The sequence below is a fragment of the Convolutriloba macropyga genome, unplaced genomic scaffold, assembly GCF_964194025.1.
Source record: "Convolutriloba macropyga unplaced genomic scaffold, txConMacr16.3 SCAFFOLD_3478, whole genome shotgun sequence".
Lineage (NCBI taxonomy): Eukaryota > Metazoa > Xenacoelomorpha > Acoela > Convolutidae > Convolutriloba > Convolutriloba macropyga.
In genome coordinates, this window is record NW_027450428.1 from 1 (window position 1) to 22,500 (window position 22,500).

The 22,500-nt window shown below is 33.2% G+C and overlaps 1 protein-coding gene across 1 annotated transcript in view; it reads right to left on the reverse strand.

Moving 5' to 3' along the window:
* Positions 1–6,209: 6,209 nt before the first annotated feature.
* Positions 6,210–22,500, reverse strand: part of LOC142355885 (uncharacterized) — a 17,786-nt gene continuing 1,495 nt past the window's right edge. Inside the window, exons 3-6 of the mRNA XM_075407907.1 lie at positions 18,082–18,906; positions 17,306–17,592; positions 13,130–13,408; positions 6,210–7,310 (exon numbers count right to left, since the gene is read on the reverse strand). Coding sequence (XP_075264022.1) covers positions 6,820–7,310; positions 13,130–13,408; positions 17,306–17,592; positions 18,082–18,906 — 1,882 coding nt within the window. The 3' untranslated portion in view covers positions 6,210–6,819. The remainder of the gene's footprint in view (positions 7,311–13,129; positions 13,409–17,305; positions 17,593–18,081; positions 18,907–22,500) is intronic.

Here is a 22,500-nt window from a genome sequence, read left to right on the forward strand (position 1 = left end):
AACAAGTTTCAATGCTTGGAAAACTTGCGCCATAAAATAAACTGTTTCTGCAATTCGCTGGTCAAAAATCTCTCGACACCTTTTTTGAAGTCAAATCGGATCAAACCAACCAGATTAGCTGACAGTGAAATACCTTGTCTGTATTTTGGAGGATATCCCTCCGGGTAGAAAATGGCGTTTGGCGCAAAAGCTAGATGTTTATCCTGGACGCGACGCATAACATCGGGTAAGAAGAACTTTTACTTGAGAATAAAACAATGAATTGAAAGTTGTTTTTAGTAGAAAGATGTAAACCTAAGGACATATAAAAATTATTTTGTACATAATTTGTCCCAATTTCCTTATTGTTTTCCCAACGTCTATTCCGGATTCAAAGTGCATTCAGGCAGTAACAATCACAATCCAAAAAAGTATATGAAAAAATCCCTCAAACATATAACCCAATTTTTTACTCATGTTTCTCGGGGAGATAGACAAACACTAGCTTTGTAAGTTCACAGTTAACGTAGAACATTTTTATCAGTTTCATTTCTAGTTCATTTGAAAACGTCTGTCGTGAAAAATATATCTTCAGATGAGGAATTGTCTAGTTAATTGAGGATTGTGGTTAACTAAAGGAGTGAGAATATACGAAAAAATCAAAGAAAGAAAGAAAGAAAAACATTGCCAGTTTTCTCAAGTAAATGAAGCTATAGAATCTACCAAAGCTGTTGTTTGTGATCAGTCTTGTTGTAGAGTGAGCATTTCCGTACGTGATTTCCTTGACCATCCACTCAAGCTACGATCAACCCAATAAAAACGATAAGAAACAAAATATATGATCTTTTAAGTCTGTGCCCCCCCCCCGCTCCCACTCCCTGTTTCAGAGCACGTGTCATTACCAAGTCCGTCTGGTTCATACCTACCCAGGATGAAGTCCGCTCCGCGAACCAAGACAGGTATTGGCCAGACCGACTTGGGTCACGGACCTCATCCTGGGATAGTAGATCTTTATTTTAAAAAAAATATGAAACATTCATTTGCGGAGTGCAAATAACGCGCACCCAAAGTACTGGGGTTGAGGGGGGGGGGGGGGGGTGGGGGCAAAAACGAAAAAAATCCGAAATACAATTGCATGATCCTACCTGAGGGTCTCTTTGTCTGACTGGCCGAGCTTTACAAATAAAATAAAATTAAACAATACAAATAAAATTGCCATGTTAGTGTTCGTAATCGCTCTATAGAGACTTTTCCAACGGTCAGTTTACACCATAAATAAGAAATTTTCTGTGAAGATCAGTCACAATGAAGCGTTAATTTTAATATTCTTTTGCATCATTAAAAACGTCCAATTATAAAGCAGATGGTCATAACTATTGACAGCCAAGGAAAAATCATATCCGTGCAAAGACAATTCTGATGCTCGTTTTCATTGTTTCGTTTTAAGAGACTTTATTTTTACTGGTTTCCTGAAAACACAATTAATAGTGTTGACCAAAGACAATACCGGCAGTAATTTTGTTTGCATCAAAATGAGGGAATGTGGAATTAAGATTTTAAAAGATAGAGTTGATAGAGTTTCTAAAACAATAAAATATTTCTCTTTCCGTAGCAGTTTGTTTAATTTTTTTGCGACTCTCTCAAACGTCACGATAATCAGGTCCTCTTTGAATTTGATAAGTTTGATATTCTTTGCAACAGAAAACCAGTTAAAATGATAATACCTATCAATGTTGGTCCTATCTAAAGTTTGAAAAACGGTTGAAGACGCCCATACCTGTAACAGAAATTGTAAGCGTTTTGACTCTTTTCTCTTGAAAAGTACGAATCGAAACGGTCATTCCTCATTTTTTGTGGCCAAATTTTCAGCTGGGATAAACTTGAACTGTTGGGTTAAAATTGTACCCATGAAAATTTGCCATACCTTTTGATTGATGGTATATATATATATATATATATATATATATATATATATATATATATATATATATATATATATTATACAGTTGGGAAGTATATGATTTCTTCACATCTACTTGTTAACTGATGCTCGTAATTAATCATTCAAAAAATAAAACGTATGGCTCAAAAGAACAAATAATGCATGTACATTGCTCGGGTCGAGGTTTGGCGGTGAATTTTCGTAAGAAATGCGGTGAAATGCGGTAAAAAAAAATAATTTTCACCGCGTATTTCTTACATCTTTGTTCGATGAATGCGGTGAATCGCGGTGAATTATTTATTTTCACCGCGTTCTCAGTATTCTTACAAAAAAGAATTGTCAACACACGGGTTCGAACCTCTGGCCTCCTGCTTGCCTTCCACTGCTTAGTCTACTGCGCCAACTGTCGCTGCTAACTTTCAAATTTCTTGAGAATTTAAATCAGATTGAGTAAATTTTGGAATTCATATGCGGTGAATTTTTGTAGGAAATGCGGTGATTTTCGCGGTGAATTTTTGTAAGAAATGCGCTGAAATGTGGTGAATTATTTTTTTCACCGCATTCACCGCATTTCTTACATTATTTTGCCACATAAGTCGATGCGGTGAATTTTTGTAAGAAATGCGGTGAATTTTTGTAAGAAATGCGGTGAAATGCGGTGAAATATTTATTTTCACCGCATTCACCGCAATCACCGCATTTATTACAAAAATTCACCGCATTCACCGCATTTCTTACAAAAATGTACCCAAAAACCTCGACCCGAGTGGGTGAAGAAGGGGATGTATAACGTGTATTTGTAATGAATTTTCCGAGTCATCATTTACACCCTCAATATCAAAACTTACTCGTTGTATGCGTATTTAATGCTCGGTTTTTTCTCAACAGGTTTTCCAACAGGCTTTTTTCTTGGGATCTGAGTACAACTGCTAGAAAATATTGATAAAAAATCAAGGTTTTGTGTTATGTAAAATTTATTTCCAACTGACGAAAAAGCAAAAAAACAGGTTCAATCTCGAAGACCTAAGAAACGAGCACTTCAAAAGGGGGATATACGTACGATGGGGGTATCCCGCGTTCAAAATTACATTGTCTGGAAACATCGAAAAATACACGAAAATTTGAACATGAACGCACAAATATCTGGATATAAACACATATTAATATTTGCAAAGCGCAGGAAAGTCTAAAAAGAGACGTGCTAACCTGTAATTATTGCAAAAGGTTTTGACATGAATGCGCTGTTTTTTTTTCAATCTTTTTTTTTAAAGTATTACCGGCGAGTTATAGCACTCGTACTCCAGGCTACCCCATCAAGTGGCACCTTGCAGATCTGAACATAAACCCACAAATGTCTGGACACAATCGTACGAAATCTGGTAGCTACCAAAAGTCTGGTAGATTCACGAAAGTGTCAACATGAATGCACGAACGTCTGGTGAACGCACCAAAGTTATGGTGAACGCACAACAGTCTGAACTTGAACTCACGAAACTGTGGACATAGGATTTGTTTCCGTCTGCGGTGGCCTGGACATAGACACTTTCCATCTGAGATGGTCGAGTCATACCGGTTTCCGTCTGGGGCTTCAACCTCGTTGACTAATTTCAAGAAATTTCCAATTCTATAACAATTTTTAACAGTCTTTCATCTCTAGTGGCAATTGTTGGACGAAAAGCAAATTCTATCTAAAAGCAGAAAATCGATAGAAAAGGGTATGAAAGGTAATATTAACATTATTTTCTCTATGTGTTGTCCGAAAAAAGAGAATTTGAGTTGCTTTCACTCATTTATGCTGTCACTGAGCGAAAAATGAAACATAACTTGAAAAAGCTATTGTAAATCCAACTTAAAAGAAAAATTTTCCTGATTAACAATTATTTTAAAAAGATATATTAATATTCGCAATTTGTTCTATCTCCTTAAAAGTGACAGATGAGGCTAAAAAGAGCTTTTTTCTGTCTCTCAAAAAGTAGTTTTCCTCAAAGAGATATTTTGAACTGCATATGCTACACTTTTTTGTTTTGTTGAACTTTAGTCTAGCTCCGACTCTTAGAAGTTATTAAGGAAAATTTATTGTTAGACCAAACATTTTTTCAATTTTTCCACAAAATTAGTTTCGATTAGCTTATCAGAATTTTCAAATTTCTTGATTTTTTTCTAGGAAATGCTAACGACCTCGTACCGCTCATATTTCAAGCGCGAGAACCCTTACAACTTAAATATATACTTCATTGTTTAGACTCCTAGAGAGTTATTAATGGTGTCCTTCATGTCTCTTCACAGTGTATTGATCACCCAAAACAGGTAATATTTCGGACAAACTGGAGCACTTTAGACTAATTTCGACTCTTAGGAGTTATGAAGGAAGGTTTATAATTAGACCAAGAATATTTTAATTTTTCCAGAAAACGAGTTTCGACTGGCACTTTAGAATGTTCAAATTTCTTAACTTTTTCTTTGAAATCCTTTCTTAGTTTTTCTTTTGTTTCATGATCCTAAGAGACGCAATAACATCAAGATCAACAGAGTATCTAATCTGTAAAACTGCCTATTCAATCTGCTATAACCGACAGAAAATGAAGATGTGGATGAATATAGACTAAACCTAATTATTGACTCAGTTATCAACAACTTTAATTAAAACTAATCTTAGAACCTTTGTAAGTTTGAACAATTTGCAAAATGGCAACTTTGTAGATTTCAAAACTTAAAATTTTCAGCAGACTCAACGTCTTCTGATGAAGTTTTTAGATCTTTTTTCCCGTGAGAAACCGTACGACTTAAATTATTCTTCGTTTTTGGACTTGTAGAGACCTTAAGGGTGTCCTTCATGTCTCTTCACAGTGTAGCGAGTGCTCAAAATTGGTAACATTTCGGACCATTCATAAATTACTATACTCTTTTGACGGACTGCAAAAAATTTAATTAATAGCTAAAACGTTTTCCCAATGGAAGTTTAACGCCATCTAGCTAAATAAAACAAAACAAAAAAATTAACTGCCCAAACTTTCAAAACTATGAAAACAACACTAAAACTGTCTAGAGCGGAATTTTGACCGTGTAAGGACGAATGATATCCAAACTCTTGGCAACATTTGGAAAAGCGGCTTATTGTATATTACCTAAGAAAAAAAGAATATTGTCGCTGCCTCAGAGACAAAATTTTAAAAATGGGTAGGATATATGCTATAATAAACGGAAAGACAACACTTTGAAAAAAAAACAAAATTTTTGCTTCAGGGCAGCTTTTCGCTTCAAGGAAGCAAGCATTTAAACAGACAAAAAACACGCAAGAAACAAGAGCTAACTTTGTTGAAGGCGTCTGAGTCAATACAACCAACAGTTTTCAAAGTTTTTTCTTCAATCTAAAGTTTACAGTGTTTTTAGCTTTTTTCTTGAAATAATAACATGCGAAAAAAGTTGACAATTGCTTTTTTCTCACTAGCTGATTGCGGGAAAAACTCATAATCTCTGCTCGCGTAGTTGCACTTTTTTCTTTAATTAAGAAACAGTTGTTTTAGTCGATGAATTTGGCAGTTCTACGAATGGGTTTTAGATCTATTTTAACCATCTATCAATTTTCTTGAAATTCTCACAACCTCTGTTCGACTATTTTGCGTAGTAAAGATGTTTTTTTAAATGGGTTGCATCGAAGCCTTTATTGGCGAGAAAAAGCGTTCTAACGACCATTTTTCATATCAATTTCTAAACATTTCTCAGAAAGGTTATCTGTTTTTTTTTATGATATTAAAGATCAAATTAAACAGTGTAAGCTTTAACCGGTACAAAAACCCATCACTTTCATTGTTTCAATTTTCTTTTAGGTATTCACATTAAAAGGTCAAACTTTGATCTACTGGTGATCAGTTTCCAGGAAGATCATTATTTCATACAAAAATTTGTACAAAAAGAAAACATTCAGTCTTTTTTATTTTGTCTTAATAATTTTTTCTGACTGACGATGCGGGCAAGCAAACAACTGTAAATCGTTTCAGTGGATCAAAACCTTAGAAGAACTGGAGGACATCATTTACAAGCTTAGCGTACTTACATAAAAATTTTGGTCTTGATCACTGTTTCTCATAATTCAAAGCCATTCTGGTAAATTTTTAGTTCTTTCAGAAGAATTCATTTGGTTAAATACGAAAAAAAGTTATTCTATGACAAACAATCTGCGAATAATAGAGAAAGAAATGAAATGAGAGAATATTTTAAGTTTTCTTGTCTTTATTATTGTTCTCAAGAAAAGGTGTTTTCTGTCAATTTTTTGTGATAATAAGCGTCACATGCTCTGTCAATTGAGTTCAGCTTGAAAATTGCATTTTAAGGATCTACGACACACCAAAGTCCCCTTTCCCAAATTTACACCATAAGTCCTTTCCATTTTCGAGTTCTCCTTTAAAATTCAAGTTTCCCTTTCACAATTTTCAACTTCACTGAAAATTGGTAATTTTTTATGACAAACAAATTTTATTTCTAGTTGCTAAAAACAAAAGTGAACATCGAATTGAATACAAAGTTTTTTAACAGTAAATGAAACTTTAAAATTTGAAATAAATATTCAGTAAAACTGTGCAAAATTTGTTCATGTTTAAAGTCTACAACATGTTTCAGATATGGTTCAAAATATAAAAAGCAACTATCACAATACTATACATAAAATTAATACACAGTGGTTTAGTTTTAAAGTCTATATAACAGCTTTTTAATCCTTATATCAGTTTACTGAAGTCTTCTCACTCATCGTCCTGAGATACAATAATCCCTCGACGTTCTTTCAGTCATAAATTATAGATCTATTGCACAGTTGTCGACTATCATTTGATCCTGATCGCCATTGTTGATCAAACTAAATCTGATAGCATAAATCTGTTGTCCAATTTATTTTACAGAAGCTAGCACAGGCACGTTGCTTTGTCAACGAAAGGACAATCTATGTAACAGTTTTGGAAACGTCCATAATGGTCTAATCTCGAATGGCTAACGATGTCGTACCGCCCATATTTCACATAAGATGAGGTTGTTGTTGTTATATTGACATGGACACTCAAAGCCAAAACAATATGCCTTTCCAAAAACTCAGCGTCATTATCCACAGTCACAACACCCGTATACTGGACCAGAGTTCCTGATTTATACGTCTTCATAAATAAACGGGGATCAAATTTTTGCAATGTGAATGGTCGACAACAATTTCGGTATGCTGCATTTAGTGAGTTCAAATACTTCTCGGCAGCTTTTTTCATTTTGACCAACTCGGAGGCTGTAGGTTTAGAGCTGCTCCACTCACAAATGCACATGTCGTACACGGCTGAGTTTTGGTCGAAGAAGTCTATATCCAGACAGCTTCTCTCTTTTGAGATCTCAGAAAGCATTCCAAGACCACCTGCAGAAACATCAAAAATAACTAAACAATGTCGGATGAATTGCTTTCTAGCGTCTGACAGAGGTTCGGTTCTCCTGTAGTAGCCTACTTCAAGCTGGGATGGGGGTGTAGCATGGGGTCGATAAGTACTAAGGGGGTACAAAGGGTGTCATTAGAGTTTATATTGGCTACTAGTAAGGTCTAAAGTGAAACAATTAAAACAACTTCAGCGTTTTCCATTAAATTTTCAGCAGTAAACTTTCATCACGTAAGTTCAGCTGCATAAAATTGTGAGTGAGAGCAATTACACATTTGTGAGTTGTGAAATTTATGTAACTCAAAAAACAAAAAAGAAACCATGATAAATGCCATTCCAACGTTGAAAAGGATCAAGCAAACATTTGCATATACGACACTTTCGACAACAAAAATTGCTTCTAATTTTGTTGGAAAGCAAATAAAAGAGTTGATACAAAATACTGGAAGGCTTTAATTACTTTTGTCGTTTAAGACGTTCTGGTCAAAATGCCTAAAAATATACCCTTTTACATAACATCTTAAAGTCTCTCTAATGCTTACAAAAATTGTCTTGATACACTCCATAACAATAAATAAGTAATCGCTCATATAGCAAACTTGGATAGTATACTGCCTGTTTTTGACGAGCATTTTTGGAACAATTCCGATTTCTGTTTTCCTTAAAATTTATGTAATTCAATTAAAAATAGTTAAATTGTAATTGTCCTGAGCTCTCGAAAAATGACAAAAGTTTCTCCAGAGAACATCCAGATTGAAATTTGCCCAAAAAGACTCAGTAATTTTCCAAAAGACTCATTAAATTGAGTTTCACGTGAAATGTGTCCAACATGATTGAAAAGTTCTTGATTTCCCTACACTAAATATGAAAAAAATTTCAACAATACACATTTATGTAACTCAAAAAACAAAAAAGAAACCATGATAAATGCCATTCCAACGTTGAAAAGGATCAAGCAAACATTTGCATATACGACACTTTCGACAACAAAAATTGCTTCTAATTTTGTTGAAAGCAAATAAAAGAGTTGATACAAAATACTGGAAGGCTTTAATTACTTTTGTCGTTTAAGACGTTCTGGTCAAAATGCCTAAAAATGTACCCTTTTACATAACATCTTAAAGTCTCTCTAATGCTTACAAAAATTGTCTTGATACACTCCATAACAATAAATAAGTAATCGCTCATATAGCAAACTTGGATAGTATACTGCCTGTTTTTGACGAGCATTTTTGGAACAATTCCGATTTCTGTTTTCCTTAAAATTTATGTAATTCAATTAAAAATAGTTAAATTGTAATTGTCCTGAGCTCTCGAAAAATGACAAAAGTTTCTCCAGAGAACATCCAGATTGAAATTTGCCCAAAAAGACTCAGTAATTTTCCAAAAGACTCATTAAATTGAGTTTCACGTGAAATGTGTCCAACATGATTGAAAAGTTCTTGATTTCCCTACACTAAATATGAAAAAAATTTCAACATTACACATTTATGTAACTCAAAAAACAAATTTTACGTGAAACTCGCCTAACTGTTGCATACAGAAACCTGACTGTAAACAGGAAACATATTTTAATTTTCTCCCTAAGTACTCATGTCATTATCCTAGAAAATAGAATTTTAGAAAACCAATTCAAAAATTTTTCAGTTGATTCATATGAACTTTAAGAAAAGCCGGAATCGTAATGGTTTTGAAAATACGATTCAAAAAGATGCAATTCATTTAAGCAATCTTGCTATAAAAACGTATATTTTTGAGAACGAGTGTATTTGTCTAGTTTTTCAGTTCTCTGACTTTGACACGAGCTTGGCGCACAACATGGCTATAGTCCATATTCCTATGTTTGAGATTGTTGGTATTTCGTGTACAATTGTGAGAAAACTTCGTCACCGCTTTTGGTTTTCCGTCCCTTTCATTCACAATGAAAAATAGTGAAAATATGTGATGATTTTAGTGGACATGTGCGATGGAAAAGCACAAATTTCGTCCCTCGTATTCACGGGTGAACGTAACCATTGACCAACATTTTGATCAACCAAAAAGGAGGCTCGTTACTGTGCTTTCGCACATGATGTTACACAAGCACTAATTACAAAAGCACTAATGTTACAAACTACTAATTCAATTACATAATGTCATGCCTCATTAGAGCGCTCACGAGATCCAATAATAATAAGACTATGAGAAACATAACCGATTAAACGTCGGAAGAATTGCTATCGAACGACTAGAGAGAGCTTTAATCAATTGCAGCCTGCTTCAGTCGGCGAGGAGCGAGGGAGGGGGAGCCTAAATGGGACTAAGACATTCAAAAGTGGGCTTCAAATAACCACATTAGAGGTTAAAATACACCACTTTTAGGATTTAAAGTAAAAAATGGCATCAGTTTCGGCGCACTTCTCATTTGACTTTTAGAATTAAATTGCCGCCAATTGAGTTCAGCTTCTTGAAATTGTGATTGAGAGAGAATTTGAGATCACGCGAAACGCAAAAAGTCAAGGACGTAAATGTCACTCGAAAAGTCAAAACTGTCAAGCAAAAATTTTGGATAAAAAAGACACACACATCTACAAAAATTGCTATGATTTTCGTTCAAGAGCCATTAAAAAAACAAACAACAAATTAAGTAAATACACCAACCATTTTTACGGTAAAACTCAATATCTAAACTTATCAGCACCTAGTAACAACTTCAAACTATAATCAAACAAAACTCTAACAACACAAACTTGATTTTTATAGTTGAAAAACAGATGGACTTTTTTCATATGAGGTTAGGAAACAAGTCGACAAAAATAAAAAAAAAGTGAGGCGAAACTCAAAACCGAATCAACATTTTTTTAAACGGATAACTTCAAATATCTGAAAAACCAGTAGCTTTTTAAAAAAAAATTTAGATAAATTCAAAAAATCCTTTAAGAAACCAATTGGACCCATTTTCGACCAGACTAAGTCCTAGAAACGGAATAAAGAAGAAAAATAATAACTTAAAAAAATACAAACAATTTCTGAAAACAGAAATAATTTGATTAACTAAAATCATTTGCTATTATTTAGAAGTTTAGATTCTTTTTTATTGCAATTGTTTATCATACTAATTCAGCTAAATCAACACTAAAAGTTTAAAAGTTTAAAAATATTCACCTGGGCTTCATTTGAAAATCATTGGGTTGTTATTACTCGAATTTAGTAAAAGAAAAGACAAAAAGAATCACAAAAATTGACCATTCACAAAAAGTTTATGAATATATTGTTCAACGAACAAAACGGCAGTTGCGACATAAAATCAAAAAACATGTTAATTTTTGCATTACCATGAAGCGGTTGGGACCTCTTAATGATGAGAATAAGTAAAAGTTGACAAAAAACAACAAAACTAAAAATTTTATTAAAAAATTGAAAAAAAAATAATCGGAAATTTTTAGACCTTTAGCTATACCCTGAATGCATTCAATCGGATGATTCAAACTTCAATTAGAAGATTATGAGAACTACTATCAATTAGAATAATTTTTACGACTAAATAATGAATAAAAAAACAGGCAAAAACATCAAATTCAAAAAATTGAGAGAGAGAAAGAAGTGTCGAAACCATTACAAAATGAACTATTCAGTAAAAATTTTTCATTTTGAATTAATTTTCTAACTGCAGTGGGATTTTTGTTTGCAACAAAATAATTTAAAAAGCAACAAAAATGTATTAAAACAAAGAAAAAGTAAAAAAAAAAACATTAGAATCAAAGCCATTAACTTCAATAGCCTTCAACAGTATTCAACAAATACGCTAATTTCTGCCTAAATGGGTAGGTTATGGCTTCTGTCATTCAAAGGTCATCATTAGATTATCACAATAAGTCTGATGACTATGGAAACGACAACAAATACAGGCAAAAACAAAAAAATATTAGAAAAGTGCAAGAAGAAAGTGTCGAAGCAATTAAAACCATTAATTTTTCTCCAGAATTTATATCTATGACCAATTGATCCCCTTCTCTAAGCCAACAGAAACGGTCAATATAAAGGTAAAATGATAAGATTTCAAAAGGAACAAACAATATGGAAAAATATCCAAGCTTTTTTTTAAAAAAAATATAAAAACTCGGGGCATCGAAGTCATAAAACCAATACTTAGAAACTGAAACCATTAACCAACCTAATTTTAGTTGCAGTAGAACACAAAATTGTCCTGTCGTTATTGAGAACAACTTACAAGTACACCGAAATAGGTTTAAGATTGGTTAATGTTAAAAAATATTTTGAAAAATTGTTTTTGAATGCTTAACAGCCATTAGCTGTCCACTCAGAGCCTACTGCAACTTTAGTCAACGAAATTGCCGTACGATTACAAAAATTTTAAAATGTCAAAAAGAAAGTCAATTTTTCATAAAAGTTTACGAAAACTCAGAGTCGAAGCGATAAAAAATTTGAGCGATTCCTTCAAAACGAATTATTTGTTCATTGGGCATCATTTGAGAGTAAATGAGATTTTTATTCAACAGAACCTTGATAAGAAGAATGACTAGTCTCTAACTGACTTCTAAAAGTACAAAAAAATTGAAAATGTTTTCAAAAAAACAGCTTTCAAATAGAATTCGATTTTTTGCTAATAAAATAACCTTTGAGACCAAAACTAGCCTTTGTTTGCTTTTCGCATATTCGGAACACCAAAACGTTTGCTTTTGTAGCATAAAATGTAATTTTAAATTAATGTTTTAGAGAAAAAGTCCTAAATTGAACGAAAGTTCCCCTAAAAGTGAACAAAATCATGCCAAATATCACTTGTTCACACAACTTTAAACATCAACAAATGCTCGAAAAAAAAAGAAAATCAAAAGAATCTTTTTCAATTTTTTTTTATTTCCAATTCTACGCTGGAAAAGTTTTTTATGGATTCCACTCATTTTTCTCTATGATGAATACATCGATCGGCCAAAAATGACTGAACAAATAAACCCAAATACTTCAGACCTAATTCAAAGACATAATTGATCTATTGAACCGTGATATGAGTGTTTCCAAAACCGCTTACTGTCTTCGCAGTCAAAAATTATTATCGCGATGAACATTTATGAAAGCAATTAGGCTTTTACCAATTCGGTCTCATTATCTGACATTATTGTAGCTATTAGAAACTGCTATTATGGGCAACAGCAACGCTTAGACATATGTGACAAGGTGTGTGGAAACGAGTGACAAAATTTTGTCATTGTTGTCCAAATTTGCTTACCGTCACAAATGTCCACAAACGCTTATAAATCTATTCCTAAAAGATGGCAGTGAAAAAGAGCGACAAATTCGATTATATGTACTCAAGCAAATGCTCTTTTGCCACGTAATGCACGTCGCAATAAAAGTCTCACGAATGCCGTAATTTGATTAAATTTTTTTTGTTAAACTGCTATCAATTTTACTTTTACGTTTCTTGCTTGAACCCACGGCATTCACCGCCACTCTTGCATAAAATTTGTGGTGAAAACCCGTAAAAACTCGAGCTGGTTAGCATGACCGTAGCACAAGGCCGCAGAAATAAAACAAGGACTTAGAACATTTTTTTATCTGAGAATTCATTAAAAGCGTCAATAGGTAACAAATGTTTGGGTTAGTTTACTTACTTTTACAGGTTTGTACTATTGTATTTTTTTTAAATTGTAAAAAGGGGTAAAAGTTGCCCATGCCTGATCCCTTGGTCTGTAATACGCAGCCACTTTCATGGAAAATAGGTTTTATTAGGTGCCGGTAGACGGTTGTAGCGGTACGGTCAAATAATGCTTGGTCAACTTGGGTTTGAAAAGGACACACCTACCTTCTTTATCTCTTCTTTTTGGCATTGTGAATTTAGAAATGAGGAAATGGAGCTCCCGCATTGTAATTAGCCGATCCTGGTTCACTTTCAGACTCCTCATCTCTTCAGGTGTGAAGAAATCTCCCCAATTAGGGGGTGCAATCACCATCAAAAATGGATGGAACCTCTGAATGTAACCGAAGGGGAATTCTTTCAGTATGAAATCAGCCAGCCCGTTTCCATGGTCCGAGAAAATAATAGTGAGAGTGTCATTGAACAGTAAAGCTTCTTTCAGGTAATCTGTCAGATTGTATCTGATTTTATTCCCGTTACTATGGAAAAATATCTTGCAAGTAGTTTAAGCCTTTAACTACTGAAAAAACTCTAGATTTTTGGAAAATAGCAGCAAAGTGCGTTGGGATGATTAAAATTGAAACAGGGGAAAATTTCAAAACTAAAAAGACGTTAGTAGTTGTATTGTTGTTTCGAGGACTAAGATAAACTTGGTGCTTAATTTTTTCATTCAAAATGTTTTGCCCAGATTTGATAATAGCACTATAGCCGATGGTTTGCTTCGCTACTGATAAACATTATGATAATAATTTCAGGCTTCAACTCATTTTTGTTCCGACTCCACTTGTGGGGGAAGAAACTATATACTCAAATGAGTTTTTGTTCAGACAATTTTAGCCGATCGATATATTCATTGTAGAGAAATGTGAGTGGTATCATTAGAAAGCTCGTTTATTGTAGAATTTAAAACTAAAAAGATTTTTTTTGAACTTCAATTTTTTCGAGGAGTTATCGAGGATTGAAGTTTTGTGTGAACACGTGATATTTGACATAAATGATTTTGTTCACATTTAGGGTTATTTTTCTTCAAATTAAGACAATTTTTTATAAAAATATCGATTCAAAATTAAATTTCAGGCCACAAAAAGAGTCAATTTTGAGTTTCTAATAGACTATTAGACGATAAAAAGACTAGTTCTGTTCTCATAGGGAAGTTTACTATCAAACATTTAGAATTCTATTTGAGAGCTCTGTTTTGGGTTTTCTTTGTTTTCATAAGTCACTTAGAGACTAGTCACTTTTCATACCGAAGTTCCATTATTGACAAAACTGATTTACAGTCTAAAGAAGCCCAATGAACAAAAAATTTGTTTTCAAGGAATCGCTCGTTTTTTTATGGCTTCGACTCCTGAGTTTTCGTAATTTTAAATGAAAATTTGATTTTATTTTGGGGTTTTACTAAATTTTTGGAGTCCTATGGCATAGACTCGTTGACCTAAAGTGCCTTAGGTTGCGTAATGAGCATTAAGTGAACCTATCTAGAGCTTTGAGGGGACAGCTAATGGCTGTTAAGTCTTTAAAAATAATTTTTCGAGAATTTTTCTATTTTTAACCAATCAAAAACTTATTTTCGTTAATTATAAGTCACTCTCAGTAAAGACAGGAACTATTTCTTTTCTACTGCAACCAAAAAATCTGGTTAGCGGTTTTATCTTTTTAGTATTTGTTATATGACTTCAGTGCCAAAAGATTTCACAATTTTCTTTAAAAAATTTTGGATACTTTCTTATTATTAATCCCTCTTCAAATGTTATCACATTGGCCTGGTATTGATATCTCTCATTAACTTAACGAAGATGCTCAGGGGACCATGGATAAAGTTTTCCGAGAAAAACTAATGCTTTATAGGGCCTCTACACTTTCTTCGGGCGCTTTTCCGCTGATTTTTTGGTTTTTGACTGTATTTGTTGTTGTTTTCATAGTCATAAGACTTATTGTGTTTTCGTATTGGTTATCTATGCATGCAAAATATCTTTGTCTTCCAGTTGAGGGTTAACTGAGCGTATTGATTGACTTGCGTTTAATGCTATTGAATATAATGACTGTTAAGACTTCAGAAATGATTTTTTGAGAAATTTTTTAAACATTAAAGATCTTAACGCTTTTTTTGTGAACTGTAAATCAGTCTCAGTAATAACGAGACCCTTGATTTCTGTTCAAACAAAAGTTAATCTTGCGAGCGTTTTATGTACTAACTATTGGTGTTATGACTTCGATGCACGAGTTTTCATAATTTTTTTTTATAGTTTTTTGAATACTTTGTAGCAATTTTGGTTCCTTTCGGAATCTTAACACATTATCCTAATATTGAAAGTTGCGTTGGATTAGAGCAGACGTTCAATGGGTCATACATAAAATTTTCAGAGAAAAGCTAATGGTTTAATTGACTTCGACTCTTTTCTACATTTCTACCTAATTTTTGGATTTTGCCTGTGTTTGTTGTTGTTTTCCTTGTCATAGACTTTTGGTAATGTCTTGTTGATGAACTATGAAATCTTCTTTGTGTCATCGAGGCATAATTTAGCGTATTTATTAGCTTCCGTTGAAGCTTTTTGAATTTAATGGCGTTGATACTACGGGTTTTCTCAAAAAATTTTGTCGTTTTAATAAATTTGTTCATGTTTGTTGATTCGTTGGATTCAAATTGTTTAAAACAAGAATCTCAAGGCTGTTGAATACTCATTGAAAGAAGAAAAATTTTTACTGAAAGGTTCAATTTTTAATGGCCTTGACACTTTTCTCGCTCAATTTTTTTTGAATTTGCTGTGTTAGCTTGTTTTTTTTTGTTCTTTATATATCCGTAAAATGCTAACTGGTCCCATAAACTTGTAATTGAGGACTAGTTGAATAATTTTAACCAAAGCAGTCCGTTTTTACCGAATAATCCTAAAGTTTTATAATATTATACACTTTTGAGATTTAACGGCTTTTTCAATTTTTTGAAATTTTGTTGTTATCGTCAAATTGTAACTTTGTCTCTTCATTCAGAGGTCAAATGCAATTCCTTGTAATTTAAAATTTAACTTGTTTACTAATATTATGTCGTAATGGATGTTTTGTTATGCGGACAATATGCGTTTTCGTAAAATTTATGTGAGTGGTGTATTTGTGTTTATTTTTCTCCACCTTTAGCACTATCGCGTAATAAGAGATCCCAATGATTTTCAAATGTGGTTCAATTGACCATTTTATTCATTCACTATGTTTTTAGCTTATTTAGTATAAATAGAAATTGAAATGAAAATACATAATATTCAGATAAAAGGTAATGATTTTAATGGCTTCACTGATTTGTGTTTTTGCAATGTTTTCAAATTGTTGCTCCTAATTTTTGAGTTTTTCTGCATCTATAGTCCATTCCCATGGATTATTATAACCAAGGACAAATCATTTTGGTTTCACTATGATTTTTAGTTAATTTATCGAGAGTGATTTCGTTAAAAGTTAATGATTTTTAAGAGTTGATATTATTTGGTTCAAAAAAGAGAGATTGATTTTTGAATTTTGCTTCACCTAGTCTCATTAAACAAAAATCCCATCTGATGTGTAGTTAGGAAAAATAATATTTGTGTAGTTAGGGTTTTGTCTGAAATTTTTGTTTTCTTCTTGTTTTCTGTTGTTTTTTTTTACCGTAGTATTTTCAATGTAGATCTCGTTATAATGAAGCATGGCATTATTTAATTCAATTATTAGTTTGGTTGTGTAACTTGTTTTTTAAAACTCAAACATCTATTAATGATTATCTTTTTGTCAAAAATGTAAGTCAAAAGACAGTTAAGTCAAAAATGTAGAACAGCGCGGGTCGGAACGTCATGTGCGAACGCACATTAACGAGCCTCCTTGTTACAATATCAAATTAGCCAAATGAGATTAGTCAATTTTTTATCGTGGTAAATCACTTCCTTTTGTTAAATCAACTGTATTGATTACTTGCGTTGAGATCGTCAAAAAAATGAAAAATGTGTTCTGAAAAATGCTTTCGGTATTGTGCAAAAAGTAAGTTCTATGTTTAGTAATTGGGGTTTAGCTAACCAAAGAAACTAGGGAAATAATAACTAGAAAACCAGTAAAAAATAATAATAATAATAACCAGTATTAAAATTGGAAGTTAGTCCATCAATTAAATTACATTTCACTTTATCTATGAATTTTGACTGGCCAAAGCATCAGTAGAATGTCGTAGAGGTTGGTTGCCCTTCATTTAGCTGACGGCAATCCGCCAATTCTAGCTTTTTATACAAGATAACGTTAAGTTTTGACCCAAAACTGATAACATACTTAGTTTACTGACAGAAAGCACACAACCTTATTCTTTTTGTTCATACGGGAATGAAAAACAGATGCCTGTTAACAAGTCGTCTATTGGAGTACCGGACATTAAGCCATTTCGGTGATTGACACACGTTTCAAAATGAGTCATGAACTTCATCTTATTGGATATCCATCGCTTCTGAGTATGCAAGTGTCGTTCGAACTGGTCTTGTAGATAGTTTCGCCCATTGAAACATTTTCCATCGCTGTCGAACATTGTTATGTCACCGGAAGAAGATCTTGCCATCTCACATATAGTAATGCTTAGTCCCACATCATCCAGCCCCATGTTCTTAACTGTCTGCGAATACCACTCGTAGCTGGAAAAACAGTGAGAAAGACAGATAATCTTTCAGTTTTTTCTGAGCATAGGGTAAAATTGTTTTGGTCTTTTTCGTACTCAGGGCTATCTTATAATATGGTGAAAGAACTCGAGGAAATTCTCATGACGTGCGTCAGTAAGCAAGCTAGAGTTCAAACTAGATTACAAAAAAACCCATTTGAGTATATAGTCCCCCCCCCCCCCCCCCCACAAGTGGGGTCGGAACAATAAAATAAATTTTTACTATAATAGGTACCGTATAGTTAAGGTAAGTTTGAAGTGGTGAGTTTAGGTGTTAGCAGATGAAGTACTCGGATGTTGACAAATGCTTATTTAACAACCAGCGTCCATCTTTATCATAATAATTATAATGGGGATCGGTTTTCAGGAAATTAATTAAAAAAGCTTTTCGCTGATATAGTGTCATTTTTAATGGAGAATACAAGAAAATTGTTGACTTCGATCAATTTGACCTCTCGATTCTCACCTTTGGCTGTAGGAGGGTTTGTCCACGTAAGTCCAATCATAAGCATAGCACATATCTCTGCTGTATGACGTCATGTATCCCGCATCCTTGGCACTCTTGAAAAACTTTTCTCCCATTCTCATGTAACTCATATTCCTTACTATCGGCATAGTTGGATACGGCCCGTTGAAAAAATTCTGAAGATGGTTATAAGTCTGATGAGAAATCGATTGAAACAGTTTATAATCGAACACTTCTCTATCTTTCGATATATTTTTTAATAGCTCTGTTGTTCTGGGCATCCCCATATAAAACTCTGCACGCGACATTGTATCAATGAAAATGATGTTGATATTGGGTTTCCTGGCGGTGAGGTGTTTATTTTTTTCCACCGTTTCCTTTCTGATTTTCTTATCAAACATTATTAACTGCTGTGGCTCATTTTCCAAATTTGTAGTAAACTGTTGATCGTAAAACCCATCCTCCGAATCCATTTTAAGCGAGCATTTTATAAACACAAAATCCTCTCGTTTTGACATTACTATTAACACCTGCTCAAGAGTTTTGCCCTGCGTTAAATCAGCCCACGCGATATCAGCATCTGTACTGTTAAATGTTCCAATTTTAACCCAATCACAATGTTTTTTCACAAATGAGCAGTTGAAACTGTACGTGGGCGTGCGTCCAACTTGGTCATTGGTGACGTCAACATAGCACATGTGAACAGGTGTTGCGTGTTCGCACAGATCACGTGCTTTGTTAACTGCTTCTCTAAGATAGGCACAACTTCCTTCTGGCTTGATTGGGTGCAGTCTGCATTTAGTTTTTCCACCAGAATCACTTCCACTGAAACCATCGAAAAATGTCCTATTATTTTAAACTCCCGTTTTTACTAAATTTTGATGAAAAAAACCGACATTTTTCTACGTTTCTGCATTCGTCATATTTTTCTAGCTGATACAAAAAGTTGTTCAGGTTTATAGCACGCCGTAATTACCAAAAGACCGTGCGCGACCAGGTAGTAATAACAATGTCAAATAAAATCTGCTTGAAAAGAGATTTGAAAATATCCCCGTATAAAACAAACAAATCAACCTAGCTGACTTGGTCGACGCAAAAACTTTTATCTGGTAATCTGAAGTTCTGCTGCCCAAAAAATGTGCAGCTAGACTTCTGTTTGAATCCAGTATGTCAATGCATATTCTCAAGGGACACGGACACGCCGATTTGAATTATAGAAACTTAAAATTTTATCAGAAACAGTTGATATTGCAACACTTAATCAATTAAATATCCCTTCGCAGATTGAGGAAACGAATGTGAACGTTTCGTTTGTTCGCTATAATAAAGATGCTTAAAATTTCGTTTTCTCCGAACTGCCGAAATCTGCCGAACATTTGACAGTATAACCAACCTCTTCCAACTGTGAAATTCTCATAATGAAACAGAACAGACTACCGGTTAACTATGGTGCGTTAATAGCAAAAAGATTAAACATAACAACCTGCAAGTGTTCTATAACTAGATGTTCAATCTTGTAGAAACATCAGTACTTCGTCTTAGCGAACGAAAGCACTGGAAAAAAACTGTAAACTCTTTATTTCTGTTTAGAGATGTTATACATAACGTACCGATGCAGCAGCAATTTTTCATCTAGCAACTTAATCTGATTTTTATGAGCATCGTGTATATTTTACGCAAAACCAGTTTGTGTTTGTTTTCTTGTTTTGTTTATTAATAGTCTTCAGAGCCTCAAAAAATGTTTACTAAAAGAATGCCTTGAAAGAAGTAAAGGTAAAACAAACTGCAATGGTAAAAACGAAAAGCTACCGGTACTTTTTCCACACTTTACAGTTAAAGATTATTGTGAATCTGAAATAGCCTTGTTTCAACGGGGAAAGTTCAAATGCACCGATGCTGAGGGAACCATTTTCACTCAACAACAAAAAATTATCTAACAGCACAAAAAGTGCTCTTCAACATATTCTTAACTTCAAACTCTTGCAAAATTGGCCTAATTAACGTGAAATCAATGAACCGATAAACGAGCTGAAAATGGTTGAAAAAATAGTGGTCTTCAGAACTAAAAGGGAAACAAAATTTGACCGAAGCGAGAAATCTCAATTATAACTTTTGCATAAATCTGATTTTGTAATTTTATATAAAACAATATGTACAAGAGCGGAAAATGATTTCGCGTACGCATCTCACCCAGAATTGCATGATTGAATGAGCAAAAAGCAGACCTGACCTGCGCTTGATGTCATATGGTTGCAACAAAAATCTTGAAGACAAAAAAGTCATAGAAGGACATGTCCTTATTTACAATCCAAAGATTTTAGTTAACTAATAACCTGAGAATCAAAATTTTTTCTAGCAACATTAAGCTACTAGAGTAAGAAAACCCACATGATCCTATTTGCGGAAAAATAAAAAATCATAAACCAATTTTAAAAGTTCTATAAGAAACACTTTACAAAACACATTGAAACTATGCGTCACAAGAATTAGTCTAAAACAAAAAATTTATGGAAATCAGTAACAAAGAATGGAATATGGGCAAAAATTGAGGAAATTACGCAAAATCAAACTTTTCTGAAAATTGGTGGCATCAAAGTGCCAAAAAGACCATAAAAGATACTCACTATAAACTTTAATCATTGTAAAACAAAAAACTGCGAGAAAAATGGTACCAAAGTCAGTAAAAACAATAGCTGAGAATTGAAGCCAATAACATGACCACCATTACATCTCATAAGAAGGCCAATTAAAAAAGTAGTTTTTGAGACCAAGCAACAAAACTACAACAAAAATAACAAAAACGGACCATAATTAAAAACCAAAACAATTTAAGGGTCAACAAAATCCGCTGAAACCAATTCAGTAATCAGCTCTTATAAGTCTGTTTAGCAAACAACGACATTGGCCGTCAATGAGAAATATTTATGTGACAAATTAAAAGAATAATAAAGCAGGCCGAAAATTTAAAATTCGGTAATTTCTGTTTTTGGAAAATAAACGTCAATAATGCCTCTTTAGAAACGATGAGAACAGTCACTAATCAAACCAGCTGACAAAAAAAACAAAAAGCGACAACAAAACTGAGAAAAACTAAAAACTGGTAATTTAATTTGAAAACCCAGTTGAGACAAAATTACATAGTTTCTATTAGGCCTCATTAGCAAGCCAATAAGACCAGTTAATTTGATTATGAAAGAGGAAACCAAAATCCTAAAATAAGTGGCAAAACTCAAAAGCCAACAATATTTCATTGTAACGGTCATTATCTTAGTCACATAAACTATTGATTGCCCCTCTGATAAACTCAATAAATACAAGTAAGTTTAATGAGGTTACTTGTTTTGATTTTTGCAAAAAAAAATTTTTAAAAGATCAGGAAGAAAACAGCAAAGAGAAGTCAAATTGTTGAACGTGAAAATTTTCTTCTCTGATGCCAACAACTTGTTCCAAAGTTAATTGGTCAATTAACTCTGAAAGTAATTTGAACTACAAACTGAAGCAGCATTCCTACTAACTTCTTTACTAATTCAGCGTACTTAAAATCGATACTCTACTTCGACTTCTCCTTGCGATAAGTATTTCAGCTAAAATTGGAGAGATCTTCGAAAAAAAGCGCAACAAAAAATTGCATGAGAAGTCCTCAACTGTCGTTGATTAAATTTTCATTGACCAAAAAATGAACATAGAAAAAAAATTATTTGAGAAATAATTCAGAAGAAAACTCAAATCAAGTCATACAAAAACTTGAAAAATGTAAGCACATTAGTCAAATTGCCACATATGAACAAAAATTACCATTCATGAAATCCAATTTTTTTTGTTTAAACACCGTTTTGTTCATCTATTATAAGATTGGAGTGAACATTTTTCACACTACCATACTACTGTTTTTTTCTTTCAACTATTTGTCTCCGCTTGACTGAATAACTACTTCAATTTGACTTTAAATAAATAAATTAAAAAAATTTAAAATATAAAATAAATTAAAACATAAAGCAAATCAAAACAAATAAATTAAAAAATTAATAAATAAAACTTAAAATTTTCAGACATCGGAAATAAAAAACTTTCAGACATCGGAAATAAAAATTATTTTGCCCAACTAGTACCTAGGACAGATGTCTCGGACTGCACCTCTGTGATTTGGCAATTTCGAATTATGAATGGTTGACTTCTTGTTTTGGTCAGTCAAAGTTTGATTTTTTCAACTTAGAATTAATGTGATATTCTGAGAAAAACGAGTTGGTTTGAATATGCAAAGCTGAACAATTTGGTATTGGACATGATTGAGTATCAGTTTATACAGTTTATACAGTTTATACAGTTTATACAGTACTGGATTATACAGTTCACAAAAGCTAGCTGCAAAAACGTTATATCGGGACTGATTTGAAACCGCTGAGCCAAACGGGGTGGTGT